The sequence below is a fragment of the Neofelis nebulosa genome, chromosome 8, assembly GCF_028018385.1.
Source record: "Neofelis nebulosa isolate mNeoNeb1 chromosome 8, mNeoNeb1.pri, whole genome shotgun sequence".
NCBI classification, from domain to species: Eukaryota; Metazoa; Chordata; class Mammalia; order Carnivora; family Felidae; genus Neofelis; species Neofelis nebulosa.
In genome coordinates this window covers 137,634,481-137,653,350 of record NC_080789.1, presented here as the reverse complement: position 1 = coordinate 137,653,350, position 18,870 = coordinate 137,634,481, and the positions used below count along the sequence as shown (strand labels likewise).

At 40.3% G+C, this 18,870-nt stretch overlaps 2 protein-coding genes across 3 annotated transcripts in view; one reads left to right on the top strand and one right to left on the bottom strand.

Moving 5' to 3' along the window:
• FBH1 (F-box DNA helicase 1) overlaps positions 1 to 18,870 on the top strand; it is a 224,680-nt gene that overhangs the window by 183,055 nt on the left and 22,755 nt on the right. The window lies entirely within an intron of this gene.
• The window catches only part of IL2RA (interleukin 2 receptor subunit alpha), a 55,150-nt gene that overhangs the window by 15,492 nt on the left and 20,788 nt on the right, over positions 1 to 18,870 (bottom strand). For both annotated transcript variants that reach the window (XM_058681990.1, XM_058681991.1), the window contains exon 2: positions 986 to 1,177. In XM_058681990.1, coding sequence (XP_058537973.1) covers positions 986 to 1,177 — 192 coding nt within the window. The remainder of the gene's footprint in view (positions 1 to 985; positions 1,178 to 18,870) is intronic.

Sequence of the window (18,870 nt, the reverse complement as noted above, 5' to 3'; positions counted from 1 at the left end):
ACAGTGACATGGGCTTCTCTTCCCTTTTTACTCTCATCGGGGGAGGAAAGGCCTCGCCCACTGCCTCTGCTTTTCTACCCAGAGCCTCTTCCTTAGGGCTGCGGGGAAGGGCACTGAAGGAGAGGGGCAGAGGAATCTCGGCGACTAGTTAGGTGCTCACGTGGCCGTGTCGCTGCAGGTAGAGCCAGGATAGGCCTGTGTCAACAGGCAGGGTGTGGGCGGCACCAGGCATGAGCTTCGGGGGCAAAATGCAAAACAGTAAATGCAGCCTGGCAGGTAGATTCAGCCCACTGAAATTGTTATTCTTTTTCTTATTCTTTGCATAGGCTCATTCTGACTCTTCTTTTTTCATTTTTAGCTTTAAAAAAATTGTGACAAGGAGCGCCTGGGTGGCTCAGTCAGTTAAGCATCTGACTTCAGCTCAGGTTATGATCTCACGGTCCATGAGTTCGAGCCCCACATCAGGCTCTGGGCTGACAGTATGGAGCCTGCCCGGGGTTCTCTCTCTCTCTTTCTCTCTGCCCCTCCCCCACTTTCACGCTTGGTTTCTCAACATAAATAAATAAGCTTTAAAAAACTTTTTAAAAAACTGTGATAAGTTATACATAGCGTAAAACTTACCATATTCATCATTTTTAACGTACAGCTCAGGGGCATTAAGTGCATTTACAGTGTTGCAAACTAGATTTATTTTCAAATTGTTCAGTAATTATTAGTATAACGTCTGTTCCCTCTCTCCCCGCAAAATGTAAGTTCTCTGAGTGTTGGGGATCCCGAGTGCCTAGATCAGTCCTTGGAACTGGGAGGCACTCCTTAAATATTTGTTCAGTGAACTGTTTTCCAGGAACCACTGAAATGAGTTGCTGGATAGTCTGGGCTGCCCACTTTTCATCTGTAGGGCTGAGTGAACAAAAAGCTGGAGCTCTGGCCCCCTCTGAGCTGTAGTCCTTCTGTTTCCTGTGGTGTCACAAAAGGGCACACTTACAGGTACTTATGCACCGGCATTTGTTTTCCCAGGAGGAGTGGCTCGAGTTTCCTGCACACAGCATGAAGGCTGACCCGTTGCTTATTCTGCGGAAGCCCTTCTTACATTCACAATTTAACATGGTGCCCGTCTTGTATGTGAGGGCTTTGAATGTGGCGTGTTGGATATCTGGCGGGTTTTCATCGCACAGTTCTGCAAAGAAAAGGAAGCATGTTGGGAGGTCAGGACCTTCCGGTCACGTGCTCACACACTTAGCCTTGCCATGATTTCATCACACATCCCTGCACTTTATTTAATAAAGGATTTATGGGTACCCCACATTTTCCTAGAAACAAACTGAGACCGTTGCCATCGTCCCGTAGAAACTTTTGTATCCGAGATGGCTCAAAATGTAACTTCAACCAACTTCCTCTCCAAATTACAGTATGTTTCGAACTAAATGAATAGAAATGAATGAGCTTTTATTCTGAATATGCCTCGTGCTGGGCAAATATAGAAAGAGAGGAGACTACAGATTATAAGAGGGAAGGAAGGAAGGGAAGCCATGTAAATTTAATTGAGGCACAACATGTATCTGTGAGAAATACTTTTCAGGAAATAAGGATTGTCAGAATTTCTATAAATAATGACTCCTTGCCATTTTTTCTTTTCCTTTTCTTTTCCTTTTCTTTTCTTTTCTTTTCTTTTTTTTTTCTTTTTTAAGAGATATGTGTAAAGTGCTGTACTCAAAGTCTGGCAAGTAGGAAATATATATATTTTTATCCATCTGCCCATCTGTGAGTTTACCAGATTCCTTCTCACACCACAAAGACCTGACCCTTTCTCAGCTCCCTCAATAATCGGAACTGGCTTCCCACCAAGGACACTTGAAATAGTGGCCAAATGTCCAAGTATTAAGGGAGGAAAAAAAAGCACTGCTCGAATCAGGTAAAGGATTCTATTGCAAATCTTACAAGTTCTACTTCAAGAGATTCGATTTTTAGGAAAAAAGCCACAGGCTGGATAAATAAAGTGGATAGGAAGACTTATAGCAAACAGAAGGGTGAGAAAGGACAGCCTCTCCATCCACCAGTACAGGCACCAAATCCAGTCTGGTTGCCGCACTGGCAAGGACACTCTACTGACTGCTTGGTAATTGCTCAGTTGGAGTGAAGCTTCTCTGTGCTCTCACTCTTTGCCCAGCATCTTGCCATGCTGAAGGCCACCCTCATCATCCCAAACCCAGGATGATCCCGATCTCCTGAATAACAGGAAGTGGGAGAGTGAGGGCAGCGTGCCCCACTTCTGACCAAAAAGGGACTAAATTGAAGCAATTTGAATGGCTCAGAGGGCGAGCAATTGAAAAGGAACACGTAACATATGCACTCGATACATACTGGTAATCATAGTCGATAATAAGGCAAGAAAGGTAGCATGGTGGAACAGGGGGAAAAGTGGGCTTCTAGATCCCAGCGCCACCGGCTTACTAGCTATACAGCTTCATTGCTTTTATTTATCTAAGGCAATCCCCAAACCACGCCCCCCAGCAACTTATTTTGTGGACATCAGTGCTGATTCTAAAGTTTATATAGAGTGACAAAACAACCCAGAATAGCCGACACGATATTGAAGGAGAAGAACAAAAAGGGACGATTGAAACTACCTGACTTCAAGATTTACTATCAAGCTACAGTAATCAGAACAAGGTGGTATTGGTGAAAGAATAAATAAATAGACCGATGTAACAGAATAGAGAGTCCAGAAATAGACCCACATTTGATGTCACCCGATCTTTGACAGAAGAGCCAAAGCAATACCATGGAACCAGAAGTCTTGTCAATACATGGTGGTGAGACAACAGGACATCCATATGCAAAGAAATGGAACTAGACACAGACCTTAGGTCCTTCCCAGAAATTAACTCAAAATGTATCTGGACATGTGAAGAAATAGGAAAAAGTGACCCATTTGAAAAAAAAAAAAGGAGTCAATTGATGGAGCATCTGGGTGGCTCAGTCTGTTAAGCATCCAACTCTTGATTTCGGCTTAGGTCATAATCTCATGGTTCATGAGATCAAGCCCCACGTCAGACTCTACAGTGACAGTGTGGAGCCTGCTTGGGATCCTCTTTCTCCCTCTCTCTCTACCCCTCCCCCACTCTCTCCCCCACTCTCTCCCAAATAAATAAACTTTAAAAAATTTTTTTAAAAAAGGAGTAAATTGAAACAGAGTCTAAAATGACCCAGATTTGGGAATTAGCAGACAATTGACTGTCATTTATTTTTATAAGGAAAGTTTTAGAGGAACAAAGCCACACTCATTCATTTACATTTTGTCTGTGGCTGCTTTTGTGCTATAATGGCAGAGTTGAGTGGTTGCAACAGAGACTACATGGCCTACTAGCTGAAAATATTCACTCTCTTTCATTCACTAGTGAAAATATTCACTCTTCATTTCTCTTTAAGAAAAAAATTGTCAGCTACTAATTCTAAGGAAACATGATAATAGTGAGTGAATCAATAGGATATCTCAGAAGGTAAAACAAAACTATAAAAAAAAAGAACCAAATAAAAATTCTAGAACTAAAAATTACAATATCTGAAATGAGCTTAGCCACACCTCGAAGACAAATCAAATAGAAATTATCCAAACTGATGAGCACAGAGAAAAAATTTCAAACAAAAATTTGAATAGACCTTCAGTGATCTATGGGATAATATCAGATAGCTTATCATATTTTTTAATGCTAATTTTTTTTGAGAAAAAGAGAGAAGCAGGAGAGGGGCAGAGAGAGAGAGGGAAAGACAGAGAATCCCAAGTAGACTCTGCACTGTCAGCACAGGGTCTGATGCATGGCTTGAGCTCACAAACCGTGAGATCATGACCTGACCTGAAATTAAGAGTGGGACACTTAACTGACTGAGCCACCCAGGCACCCCAGTCTATCATATTTAACTGAAGACCCAAAAGCAATAGGAGAACAAGAATGGAGCTGAAAAAGTATTTGAAGAAATAATGGCCAAAAAAGTTCTGAAATTTGATGACAAACATTGACTTACATTTCTAAGATGCAGTTAGAAATGTAAGCAGTTAACTCCAAGCAGCATAAATATAAAGAAAACCACACCTAGGTACATCATAGCGACACTGCTGAAAACCAAAAATAATGAGAAAATCAGAAAAATAGTCAGAGAAAAAGGACATGTGACATACAGGGAACAATAGTGAGTAACGACGGACTTTTCAGCAGAAACAATGCAAGTCAGAAAATAAGGGTAGAATAGGTTTAAGGTTGTAAAAAGAAAAAAAAAGCCTGTAAGTCTGGAATTCTACCTAGAAAACATCTTTCAAAAATGAGGATGAAATTAATATATTTTCAGATAAAAGAAAGCCTAGAGAATTTGTTACCAGCACACCTGCGTTATGAAAGATAATGCTGAAGGAAGTTCTTCAGGCTATAACAGAAATACAGATCTACAGGAAATAATGAAGAGTGCTGGTAAATATTTACATAAGTGGAAGGATCAGCTTTTAATTTCTTTGAAAGAAAACTGTTTAAAATTTAAAAAAAATCATGTATGGTGAGTTTTATTATAGATATAAATGTAAAATATATAACCACTACAGTATAAAGGTTGGGATAGAAAAGTGGAATGTTTCTATCATGAAGTTCTTATAATATGGAATGATACAATATTAAAGTCTAAGGGGATCGTGATAAGTTAAGGATGCATGCTAGAAAGCTTGGAGAAACTGCCAAATAATAATACAAAGAGCATAGCTAAAAATGGCAATAAGAGACATAGAGTATTAAAATACTTATTTTGTTAGCCAAAATTAAGAGAGAAAAGGGAGAACAGGAATACAAAACCAAATGAAACACCTGGGAAACAGACAAGAGGGCAGACTTAAAGCCAACCACATGAGTAATTATGCGAAACATACATCAAACACATAAAATTAAAAGATGGAAACTTTGAGACTGGATAAAACAGCAGGACCCCAACTCTGTGCCGTCTACAAGAGAACATACTTTAAATACAAAGACAATGATAGGTTGAAATTAAAAAATATAAAAAGATATTATGCAGAGTATGCATAAGAAAGCTGGGGTGGCTACATTAACATCAGAAGGTAGATTTCAAAATAAGAACCGATATTCACAGATTACTTGATTGCTTACATAAAAGTACTAAGAAATCTGCAAAATAACTACCAGAACTTAGTAAATTTAGCAGTCTCAATATACAAAAATCACTTGTGGTTAGTTCTGTATGCCGGAAGCAACCAATTACAAAATTAAAAAATTTAAAAACAATTTCATTTATGATAGTATCAAAACTCGTAAAATACTCATGAATAAATTTACCAACAACTTGCAAGGCTTTTGGCCTGGAAACTCTGAAACATCACCAATATAAATTAAAGAACTATGTAAATGGAGAAATGTACAATGTTTGTGAATTGCAAGATTTATTTTTTAAAAAACGATGTCATTTTACCTTAAATTTTGCAACACATTCAATGTAGTTACAATTGGAAAAAAAATCCAACATGCTTTTTGGTAGAAATTGGGCAAGTTGATTCTAAAACCTCTTTGGAAACACAACAGACCTAGAATTTCTAAGACAATCTTAAAAAGAATGTACAAACTTGGAGAATTCACATCATCTGATACCAAGATTTTCTATAGGGCTGCAGGAACCAAGACAGTACATATTGGTAAAAGGATAGACAAGTAGTTGGGAAGCCTGGGTGGCTCAGTGGGCTAAGCGTCTGACTTCAGCTCAGGTCATGATCTCACAGCTCGTGAGTTGGAGCCCGGAGTCAGGCTCTGTGCTGAGAGCTCGGAAGCTGGAGCCTGCTTGGGATTCTGTGTCTCCCTCTCTCTGCCCCTCCCTGCTTGTTCTCTCTCTCTCTCTCTCTCTCTCTCTCAACTAATAAACATTAAAAATTTTTTACAAAAAGGATAAACAAGTAGAGTAATAGAACAGAAAGAAAGTCCAGCAATAGACTCACACATGTACATTCAGTCGATTGTTTTATGGATATGCCGTGGTAGTTCAATGAGGGCATGAAAATTTTCTCAACAAATGTCCTGGAACAAATGGATAAATTTATGGGGGGGGGGGGGGAAGAACGTTACTCCACATATAAAAATTAATTTTATTATGCATCTAAACATAGGAGATCCATATCCTCAATTTGTCCATAATAGGTGTACATATAAAAGTCAAAACTTGTAAGCTTTTTTAAGAAAAAAATTTTTAGTGTTTGTTTATTTTTGAAACAGAGAGAGACAGAGCACGAGCAGGGGAAGGGCAGAGAGGGAGACACAGAATCAGAAACAGGATCTAGGCTCCAAGCCATCAGCACAGAGCCTGACGCAGGGCTCAAACCCAAGAGCTGCGAGATCATGACCTAGCCAAAGTCGGTGGCTTAACTGACTGAGCCATGCACGTGCCCCCAAAACTCTTAAGCTTCTAAGAGAAAAAGAAGGCAAATAGCTTTGCAAGTTAGGGATAGGCCAAGATTTCCTAGAGAGGACTCCAAGCGCACCAGCCATTAAAGAAAAATAAATTAAAAATTTCTTCTCATCCCCAAGACATTAAGAAAATTTTAAAAATAAGCGATAGACTGGGAGCAAATGTTTGCAACACATACATCAGACATACATCCACATTATGTAAAGAACGACGAATCAATACTAAAAGGCAAACAACGCAATAAAATATGGGCAAAGACTGGAACAGTCATTCTCCAAAGGAGACGGGTGACTGTCCATCAGCATACTCAACATCATTAGGCATCAGGAAAACGCAAATTGGAAACCACCTCGAAGTATTCCATTAGAACGGGCGATATAGATAAGACTGATGACAGCAGAAGTTGGAGAGGAGGCAGAGCTACTGGAACTCTCTCACATTACTGAAGGGAGTGCAAAACGATACCATTCCTTGGGAAGCCGATGGGTTCTTGTTGTTGTTATTGTTGTTGTTTTTAGTGAAGTTACCTACCCTATGAGCCAGCCTATTCCACTCCTACGTTATTTATCTGAGAGGAGTGAAAACGTATGTTTACAAGACTTCTACAAAATATTTATAGAGGCTTTTAATAATCTCAAACATATCGTGTTGAACAAAAGAAGACAGACACAAAATAGTACCTAATGTTGGATTCCATTTGTACAAAGTTCGAGAAAAGACAGAACTAGCGTGTGGAAAGCGATCAGAGGAATGGCTGCCTGTGGTGCATGGGGTTGGCTCAAAGAAGGCAGGCAGGTGATGGAAGTGTTGATTATATGGGGGGTACACATTTGAAAACTCATTAAATGGTACACTTAAGAACTGTGCATTTCACTATAATTTTGCCTCAAGAAAATCAGTTGAGAAATAAACTTAGCTTTCAATGTTTTATCAGAAAAGGAAAGAAAGAAAGAAAGAAAGAAAGAAAGAAAGAAAGAAAGAAAGAAAGAAAGAAAGAAAGAGAAAGAAAGAAAAAGAAAAGAAATAAACTTAGCAACTCTCATAATTATTCATAAGCACAAATAATCAAGGACTGACCTCAGATGCATTTGGAATCTAATGACTCAATCATGAACCAAGAACATCTCTAAACACTTAAAATTTTTTTTTAAGGCAGACAAATTACCTTTGAAGCAACTTTGTGTCCTTGAAAACTGTTTAATCGCATGACAATATGCTTTTCTAGATAAGACCATGGAAATTCCCAGAGTCATCACAACTTAGCCTGAACATCTGAGGACATCTATCATGTGGGGACAAGGGGAGTTCCACAACTTCTTTCTCCCACAGACTTCATTTTCATAAAAGCATCTTTCCTGGAATTTAGAAACACTGAAACTTCTCTGAACTGTAGCCAAGAACCAGTAAAGAGCCTGGCTAGGATCCTTTTCCCTGGAATGTCTTGCCAAGGCTGTTCCAAATATCATCTGAAGAAAGTGCGAGGTAGGAGAGTGTGGGGGATGTAACCCTCAAAGATCCCTTCCTTTTAAGGTAACTGGAGTAAATCTGTGATATTTTTAGCTTCCCTAGGTATCATAAAAAATATACATATATGTAAAAATTTTAAAAACCCAGCAGTATAACATCTAACAAAAAGAAGAATCAAAAACACTTTGTCTATTCTCAAGTTTTGCACCGGAGTAAGGAAGGAGAATTCCGCTTTATTTTTTTTTTAACTTTTATTTAATTTATTTTTTAAATTTACATCGAAGTTAGTTAGCATATAGTGCAACGATGATTTCAGGAGCAGATTCCTTAATACCCCTTCCCCATTTAGCCCATCCCCCCTCCCATTAGCCCTCCAGTAACCCTCTGTTTGTTCTCCATATTTAAGAGTCTCTTCTGTTTTGTCCCCCTCCCTGTTTTTATATTATTTTTGCTTCCCTTCCCTTGTGTTCATCTGTTTTGTGTCTTAAAGTCCTCATAGGAGTGAAGTCATATATATGTCTTTCTCTGACTAATTTCACTTAGCATAATACCCTCTAGTTCCATCCACGTAGTTGGAAACGGCAAGAATCATTCTTTGCGATTGCCGAGTAATACTCCATTGTATATATATGCCACATCTTCTTTAACCATTCATCCATCGATAGACATTTGGGCTCTTTCCATACTTTGGCTACTATTGATAGTGCTGCTATAAACATTGGGGTGCATGTGCCCCTTTGAAACAGCACACCTGTATCCGTTGGATTAATGCCTAGTAGTGCAATTGCTGGGTCGTAAGGTAGTTCTATTTTTAATTTTTTGAGGAACCTCCATACTGTTCTCCAGAGTGGCTGTACCAGTTTGCATTCCCAAGGAGAATTCCACTTTATATGGCTCAGCAAAATGTCTTTCAATACTTTTCCCCTATATTATCACTTACAAAATTTCTTCCCACATAGCCTAACAGCCCCATTCATTCCCTAGTTTTACACCTTAAAAATTCTGAATATTCTTTCTTGGAATTCGGCCTACAGGGGCTTTTCTTTATTTCAAGTCTTGTACTTCTTTTCAGATCCATTTCTTGCTTCTGCCAAGGGCTGTGACTTTCTAACAGAAATTGTTCTATGCTCTCAGTTCTACCCATGGGTCTGGAAGCTCAGGAGGCAAAGAGAATTTTCTTTAGAAGGCAGGGAGGGAAATACTTTCCTCTCTGTAATTTTTTCAGTATGGGTACAATTCTGGATTTAGATGTCATTTTCTCTTCAGAGAGTAAAGTGTCCGCTTTCTGTGAAGGGGAGGAACATGGTGTTGGGGGATGGGGGTAAATGCTCCGAGCTTGGAAGATGGGGCTCCCAGGATGGGTGACCCACTGTAGTAGGCTCAGAGGGGCATTTGTGTGGCCTTGTCTTGTAGCTCTTGTACTTTTGATGTAAGAGAGGGGAAAGGAGACAGACAGCACCTATTATTAATCCAGAAAATCCCAAGGGCTTTGGCGTGCACTGAGAGGGAGTTAAACTGAGCTCTTGTGACATTGCAAGGGTTTCAAGTCTGGTTTTGGAGTTTCGCTAGAATGCTAATTTGAAAGACACAGAAGGGATCCCACGTGATCGGCTCACTTCTCACACTTTGCCTCCATCACTGTCCCTGAAATGGTATCAGGGGGCGTCTTCCCTTGGGATGTTTGTACAATTTGTTGCCTCCAGGAATTCCCTACTCAGCTGAAGTACAACACCCATTGGGTGCTTTTGGCTTCTTCTTCTTGAGTGACAGTGACTGAGAGCCACCTCCCTCTGGACCATATCACCAGACAGTTCTGGGGAGAAGGGTGGGTAAGGATGAGGAGCCCTAGGACCCTCTTCTCTTTTCACTGTGGTTTTGTCTGGTTCTTGTTTTCCTTCCAATGAATGCTGGAGGCTCAGCTTCCCCGCTGCAACCATGTCCCTGCTAGGTAGGGAAAGATTAGGCATTGGTCGTTCTCGAGTCATGGAGAGCAAGAATGACAACCAAGGACACCCAGTGATGATTTGGGAGTTCAGACCAGCTTTTCTGTGTCCCAGGCATCTGTTCTCTCAAATACTATGCCTGTACCATCAACTACCCACCACTGTACTTAGGAGGACCTATGTGCAGCCTCCACTTGCTTGGGTTCCAAATAAAAGATGGGAAAGGGTCCTGGGTGGCTCAGGCCCCTTTTTCTTGTTTCTCCACATGCCCTCAACTCCACTCCCCCAATATGAAGCTGCTCTTTTATCTTTTACCCTTTTGTTTTTGAAAGGAGAATAGAACTAAACTGAGTTCCCCACTGATATTTTTGTGTCCGTGAGTGAACCAGAAATACTAATAGTTGGAGGACAGTCAGTCATTGGATCCAACAGAGTGATGTCTAAGGTGGATTCTCTACAAAGAGTGGGACTGTGCTTGTGTTCTCCGTGGGTGTGGTTCCCCACGATGAATGAGCATAAAAGTCACCTGGGGGTCTTATTAAAATGTACATTTGGGGGAGCCTGGGTGGCTCAGTTGGTTAAGTGTCCGTCTTCAGCTCAGGTCATGATCTCGCAGTCTGTGAGTTTGAGCCCCACGTGAGGCTCTGTGCTGACAGCTCAGAGCCTGGAGCCTGCTTTGGATTCTGTGTCTTCCCTCTCTCTCTGCCCCTCCCCTGCTCATGCTCTGTCTCTCTCTGTCTCAAAAATAAATAAAAACATTAAAAAAAATTTTTTTAATGTACATTTGGATTCAATAGGACAAATGTGGAGGCTAAGACAATTTCTGGTTTCTGACAAGCTGCCGGATGCTGCTGGTGTCACAATCACACTGGGAGAGGCAGGGGCTGCCACATCTCCCTCTCCATCCGCCCCACCCCCGCCCAGGTGGACAGGGAGCAGGCTCGGGGGCCAGTGAACGTGAACCTGTTTACAAAGCACTTTGTTTCCAGGCGCCTTACTCAGTATCTAAGACGGTGCAGTAAAAACTTACTCAGCGGGAGGGAAGGTGGGTGAGTGAAAAACGGTTGTGGGCTAGGTGATTTGTTTTTCTTCTCTGATGTTGTTCAAAATGAAAGAGAACCCTTCTGGCCTTTGCGGCCCCTGTGAACAACATGAAAGACAAAGGAAAATAAAGAGGACTCAAAAGGATGTGGACAGAGGCTGAAATAAGGTTCTTTGCTCTGTGGGCGAATCAAGGTCAAGTTACGTTTACCCACAACCCAGCCAGCACTGAGTAGATGGCTTCATCTCTGTGCCTTCCTTTTCTCCCTCTATATACTAGACATTGGAGATGAATGGCAGAACAATCTCCAGAACAATGGAGATGATTAAGTACAGAAACTTCTAGGTGATTTATTAAGCTCACATAAAGGACACAGGAGGGCATCAAGAGCTTGGGGCACCTGATGAAGAAATAACTCAGTTCTTGACCTAAAGCTGTTCATCTTCTACGTCACATCTAAGAGAAACCCCAAAGTTATGTCTAATGTCAAAGATAGTCTCCAACTTCCTTGGCAGACCGAACCAGCAGTTTGGCCCTTCCAGAAAGCAAGTGTTGGGGCACCTGGGTGGCTTCGTTGGTTGAGCATCCGACTTCAGCTCAGGTCATGATCTCACATTTCGTGAGTTTGAGCCCCGTGTTGGGCTTTCTGCTGTCGGTGCAGAGCCTATATTCCACCCCTGCCCCTCCCCCAACTCTCTCTCTCTCAAAATAAATAAGTAAATAAACTTAAAAAAAAAAGCAAGTGTTTTGGTGCAAAATAAAATACCACAGGGCATGTTGGATATTCCTCTTAATAAGATCCTAGGGTCTGAGAGCTGAGAGAGACCCTAAAGATTATTTAGGTCCATCCGCACATTTTGTAGATAAGGAAACGGAGGCCGTGTGTCATTCCTCAAGTTTTGGCAAGCCTGGGAATAGAGCGGGACCCCCGATTCCTAGGCCAGTGCTTTCCCAACACATAAAATCATAATCTTCAAGGAGCGCGTGTGCTTTCTACCCAGTGGTGGAAGGTTCTCTCTTGCTGAGTGGTAGACCTACATCTAAACTATCTGGGTCACTGGGAAGTGTTTGCAAAATGTTGTGGTTTAATTCAGATCATTATCTTTGAAGAAGTCAGAGAGCTCAGGTCCTCCATTTTGGGCTATTTATATACTAGTAACTAGGATATTTGAGCCCTGCCTGTGTGCTGCTTCTTTGTATAGACTACCTTTAAAGCTCACTACAACCCTGAACGGTAGATACTGTCATCCCCACTTTACACAGCAAGAGACTGAGGGTCCAAGGGCTTCAGTAAATTGTCCAAACCACCCAGCTCAAGGTGGTGGGACAGGAATCACAAGAAAGCCTAGTATTGCTGCCCTCATTTCTGTCGTCAAAAAAAAAAAAAAAATCTCACTTTTACTTTCAGAAAATGCTATCAAATAGCACGCTTAAAGGTGTCAGGAAGAAGCAAGGATGAAGAGGACAGGAATGTGTAGAGAGAAGGTCTTCGGGGTCATGAGATCGCCATGAAAGCTCAGAGGGCAATGCAGTTGGTTTCTGTGCAGGAGTGAGACCCAAACTACTGAAGAAGCAGGATAGCAGGTCAGGGACCAATGTGAAGAGATGCCAGTGTAGGATCCCGGAGGGGTCTGGAGTCCCTGCCTTCCAGGTACTAACCCTTTACAGGCATAAGCAGAAGATACTACAGGTTCGGTTCCAGGCCACTGCAATAAAGCGGTGCAATAAATTTGGCAATAAACCAAGTCCAATGAGACTTTTGATCTCCAAAAAAGTTGTTTACACTATTCCTTAGTCTATTAAGTGTGAGATAGCATTATGTCTAAAAAAATAGGGGCGCCTGGGTGGCTCAGTCGGTTGGGTGGCCGACTACAGCTCAGGTCATGATCTTGCAGTCTGTGAGTTCGAGCCCCGCATCGGGCTCTGTGCTGACAGCTCAGAGCCTGGAGCCTGCTTCCGATTCTGTGTGTGTGTCTCTCTCTCTGCCCCTTCCCTGCTTGCTCTCTCTCTCTCTTTCAAAAATAATAAACATAAATAAATAAATAAATAAATAAATAAATAAATAAATAAAATAATCTACAACCCCTGTGTTTATAGCAGCATTATCTACAATAGCCATGATATGGACACAGCCGACTGTCCATCAATTAATGAATGGATAAAGATGTGATGCGCACACACACACACACACAGAATATTACTCAGCTATAAAGAAGAATGAAATCTTGCCATTTGCAATGACATGGATGGAGCTACAGAGTATAATTTTAAGTGAAATAAGTCAGTCAGAGAAAGACAAATACCACATGAGCTCACTCACATGTGGAATTTAAGAAAACAAATAATCAAAGGGAGAAAAAGAGAGAGACTGACCAAGAAAAAACTCTTAACTATAAAGAACAGACTGATGGTTGCCAGAGGGGAGGGGATGGGGGATGGGTAAGATAGATGATGGGCATTAAGGATGCTCTGTCGTGATGAGCACCGGCTGATGTATCGAAGTGTTGAATCACTATATCACGAAACTAATGCAACACGGTGTGTTAACTAACTGGAATTTCAATAAAAACTTAAAGAAATAAATTAAAACATACATACCTTAATTAAAAATACTTTATTGCTGAGAAACGTTAACCATCATCTGAGCTTTCAGCAACTTGTAACCATCACAGATCACCATAACACCCATAACGAAAAACTTTGAAATTTTGTGAGAATTGCCAAACGATGACCTATAGACACAAAGTGAGCAAATGCTGTTGGAAAATGGCACCCACAGACTCTATCAGCTCAGGGTCACTGCAGACCTTCAGTTTGTGCAAAGAGTATCTGGGAAGCAGAATAAAGTGAAGCATGATAAAGCGAGGCGTGCTCTATTTGCTGATGTACGGGAGGGGCTGGGGTAATGAATTTGGAGAGGTCGTTTGAGAGGTTTGAGTCCGCAGATGCTTCCCAATGAGCTTGGGAGTATTTTGATGTTCAAGCATCCAGTATGACCAGGGCAGAGATCCTCACACCGTTTTGTATTGGGACCCCTTTCACTTTTAAAATTTATTGACGGGGGGTGCCTGGGTGGCTCAGGTCACGATCTCACAGTTCGTGAGTTCCAGCCGCATGTCGGGCTGTGTGCTGACAGCTCAGAGCCTGGAGCCTGCTTCGGATTCTGTGTCTCCCTCTCTCTCTGCCCCCCCCCCCCCCCCCACGTTCTGTCTCTCTAGCTCAAAAATAAATAAACATTAAAAAAATATTTTTTTTAATTATGGAGGACTCCCAGAACCTTTTGTTTTTGTGGATTGTATCAATCGTTATTTACCATGTTAGAAATTAAAACTGCACTAGTTTAAAAACGCATATCTATTAATTCATTTTAAAATAACAATATTACACCAACAAATAATTTTTTTATGAAAAATGACAACATTTTCCAAAACAACATCAAAAAGCAGTGAGAATAGTGGTATTGTTTTACATTTTTGCAAACTTTTTTTAAGTTTATTTATTTATTTTTGAGAGAGAAAGAGCACAAACGGGGGAGGGGCAGAGAGAGAGGGAGACACAGAATCTGAAGCAGGCTCCAGGCTCTGAGCTGTCAGCACAGAGCCGAAGCAGGGCTTGAACCCATGAACTGCAAGATCATGACTTGAGCTGAAGTTAGACGCTTAATAGACTGAGCCACCCAGGCGCCCCACTTTTGCAAACTTTTTAAATGTCTGGCTTAATGCAAGGTGGATTCTCACACTTGTTTCTGCATTCAAGCTACTGCAATATGTTGTTTAATTGAAGTATATGAAGAAAAGCCCAGCCTCTTACTGTTAGAAAACAGAAAAGCATTTTAATAGCCTTTTCAGATAATTGTGGATATTCTTTGTTATTAACTCAACAGGGCCGTAGTTTCTTCTTTGTTAGTTGCAGATCAGTGATCTGTTAGATTAAAATCCATGGGTCTGTCTTAAACTTTGAATGGATTTTGTGTCCATACCTGATTTTGTAATACTTTGCATGTCATTTGGGAAAAAATGGTTCACGAAGTTATACAGATCTTGTAAATATCGAAACATTCATTATGCAATAACAAATTAGATTTGTTAATCTCACCTCTGATCTCATTAGAAAAATCTTTGAGTTTTGGAAAGTGGTCAAGGTCACAGTGGTGATATAAGTTTTATAAAATTCTAATTTTGCTCAAATTTGTTTTATCAAAATTTATCATATGTCACTATCAAATCTCAAAATTTATCACAATAAGTACTATGAGTTGTTTTCCTTGAAGTGACAGACTTACTGTTCAGTTTCAAGAAATGCCTGCGGACTGTATACTTTGAGAACCTCTGTGCTAGGTTATTATGTACTGAATATTAGTTACGTTTCTCAGCTTCTAGAACATCACATCCTCTGCATTGGAAATGGCATAGGATTAGAACTTGTTCCAAGATTCAGGTATGGCAGATTATTTATTTATTTACTTAGTTATTTTTTTTTAATTTCTTGGGACATCTGGGTGGCTCAGTAGGTTAAGCGTCTCTTGATTTCAGCTCAGGTCCTGATCTCACAGTTGTGAGATCAAAACCCATATCGGGCTCCACCCTGGGTGTGGAGTCTGCTTAAGATTCTCTCTCCCTCTCCCTCTGCCTCTCTGTCTCCCTCTCTCTCTCAAAAAAAACAAACAAACCCAAAACTCTTATGATTTATTATGTGTTTGGTTAAACCGACTTGTCTATAATATATGTGGATTATATATAAATATAACTCTGCCCTCTTAAAGACATCTATGATCCCAGACATGGTTGCAAAGTGGCATGGGATCCTAGTTCACTCTTGCAAATCCAACCTGGAGGGTCACGAAGGCAAAAGGGCTGTTTAGAGATCTGAGAAACCAGCACAAACACGATGAAGAGTGGCTGGGTCTTTCTTGCTGTGCATTAGGAGATATGAGGCAGCCAAGATCGAGGGACTAGGAAGCCACCTTTGGGGGGCAGGGGTTTTAATTGTCCTTTTCTCTCCCATGTGCTTCCTTCTCCATCACCTCTGTAAAGCAGAAAATCAGCAGCCAGCCCACCACTAGCAGAGGGGAGTGGGCTTACCCCAGGGCAACTTTAAGCATGGCTGAGTGGAAAGAGGGGTAGTGACACCTACAGGTGTCACAGGGACTGGCTGGTCCCTGGGCACTCTCTCTTCCTGCTATTCTCCTCTTTGCCTCCAAGGCTACGTGAGTGCCATGGAGAAAGAAAGCTCTTGGAGAAGAGCAATGCCCTTGTCTCCAGAGAGGTTGTGGGAAGGTGAGGGTAGTGGTGTGGCCAACAGGGGAGAGGGAGGCAATGGACCTCTCTGGCCTGAGGAAGGTTGGCCCCCTTCTAGTCCCAAACTCACCAGCTGGTCACATCTGGGGGACCCGGCCTCTGACCCTTCTCCTAGGACATTTGGGTTGATATCCTCAGGAGGAATGATCTCGAAGGGGGGAATAACAAAACACGTGAGGAATGCCACCATTAAGAAAGAAAGAACAACAAACTGAGAAGCTTACACCTGCCAGAACAGAATCAACAGACCAAAAAAAAATTTTTTTTTATAAGCTTTTAATGTCCTAAAAGGGATGAAGGAGAATTTGGAAACCATGAGGCAGTAATAAGAACATCTGGAGAGATTAATTAAAATAACTGAAATAAAGGACCCACCAGATGCATTGAATATGAATATGGCAGAAACATGAATTACATATTTGGCAGACCCAGACTGAGAAATTTTCAAAAAGTTGACAATTTTGTCAATTTTTGTTTTGTATATTTTGAAGCCATGTTATTGGGTCCATCTAAGTGTACATCTTCCTGGTGCGTTGGACTTTTATCACTACTAACCAACCTTTGGATTTCTAGCACATGTTTTTAACTGCAGAGTTTGGCCCATTTACATCGATGACAACGGCTAATGCATTTGGATTGATCGCCACCAGTTCATTTTGCTCTCATGATGTATTTCAAAAGAAAGATAATGAGCCCAGAAGGAAAGTATGAGTTGTAAGAAGAGATGCTGAATAAAGGTGAGGGTAAACTTGTGAGTGAATCTAAATCAGTATTGACTGCATGAAATAAACATGTGAAAAGATATCAAGACAGAATTGAAATCTTGGAAGTCAGGAAGCTGAGAGAGTTAAAGCATTCAAAGGTTATTTATTATTTGGGAGGAGGGTTATGATACTGATTAAATTTGGACTTTGTAATATCTCAATTCATGTCAAAATTTTGAAAATGACATCTAAAGTGACAGAGTCAAGTGAATACATTACAAACTAGTAAAGAAAAAAGAATGGAATTGAATAAAAATTAATTTAAGTCAAAAGAAGGGAGGGAAATGCATAGAAAGATAAGTAAAAGCAAAATAAAAAAAATAAGATAGTGGGAACCGATCCAAATATATCAGCAATGAGAACCGACATAAATGGACTAACTCTGCAGTTAAACAAAAAAGAATTTTTAAAAAATAAACTTATTTGATGTTTGTTCCTAAGAGACCTGCTTCAAACATAAGGGCTCTGAAACTAAAAGAATGGACAATTACAATACAAAATAATGTTGTATTAATTAATATCAGGCTTTGAGGCAAAAGCACTGGTAGGAATCCAGAATCTTGGGATAAGTTCAATTCCACAATTCATACTTGTATGCACCCAATAACACAGCTTCAAAATATACAAAACAAAACAAAACAAAAAATTCTTTACTTACAGGTAACTAAATAGCATAGCTTTAAAGTGTATAAGGCAAATACTGATAGAAGGATGAATTTACCAATCTACCATCATAATGAGAGATTTATCAAAGCCTTCCTTTGTGATGGATAGATCATGCAGACAAAAAAAACCCAGTTAAGAGTATGCAGAAATTTACAAACATGATTAACAAAGTTAATGTAATGGACAACTATAGAAAAAACTCCAACAACAGCAGAATCCACCTTTTTTTTCAAGCACACATTGTACATTTGTGGTAGTAGAGGAGTTGAAGGCAACAAAGGGACATAAGAGATGGTGTTTATGGAGAAAATGGAAGTCTAGATAAAGAATAAAGAGAAGGAAGATAACAATAAGAGAGATATGTTGCATAGACCCATGAGGACAGTGCACCATAGATTTTAATGATTAACTGAACTCTTTATCCAAATGAAAAATGAATGAATAAGTAAATAAATAAAATGAAAACCAAAACAAAGGTATATATAATATCAGCTGGTCTCCAGAGCATGCTAAGAGTAGCTTGAAAAACAAGAAGAGATTTTTCTATTCTAGCATCAAAGGATGGTTGTCTCTAATGATTTGCTCCAGCTCTGTGTAAGAGAGACCTGTTTAAGGGATCTTTTTTTGGAAGAAAGACATACCAAGATATTGTGAGAGAAAAATGGGAAAAGAAGGAAAAAAATTTCCTCCTGGCAATGAATTGCTTCTGGTTTTTTTAAAAAGAAACACAAGTTTCTTTGAAACCCAGGAAAGAGGTGATTAATAACAGCATTAAATTTCTGATAGATTCATGACAGTATCACTCTTCAAAGGGTATTATTTATTATTATTATTATTATTATTATTATTATTATTATTTGAGAGAGACTCGGGGAAGAGCAGAGAGAGAAGGAGAGAGAGAGAATCCCAAGCAGGCTCCACATCCAGAATGAAGCCCATCTCCGGGCTGGATCCCACAAACTGTGAGATCATGACCTGAGCGGAAATCAAGAGTCAGATGCTTAACTGACTGAGCCACCCAGGTGCCCCAGACATTATTATTTTTTAAAGTTTTTACATAAATTCCAGTCAGTGAACATACAATTTAATATTGGTTGTAGGTGTACAATACAGTGATTCAGCACTTCCATACATCACCCAGTGTTCATCACGATAAGTGCCCTCTTTAATCCCCATCACCTATTTCCCCCATCCCCTCTGGTAATCATCAGTTTTTCTCTAAGAGTTTGAGTTTGTTTCTT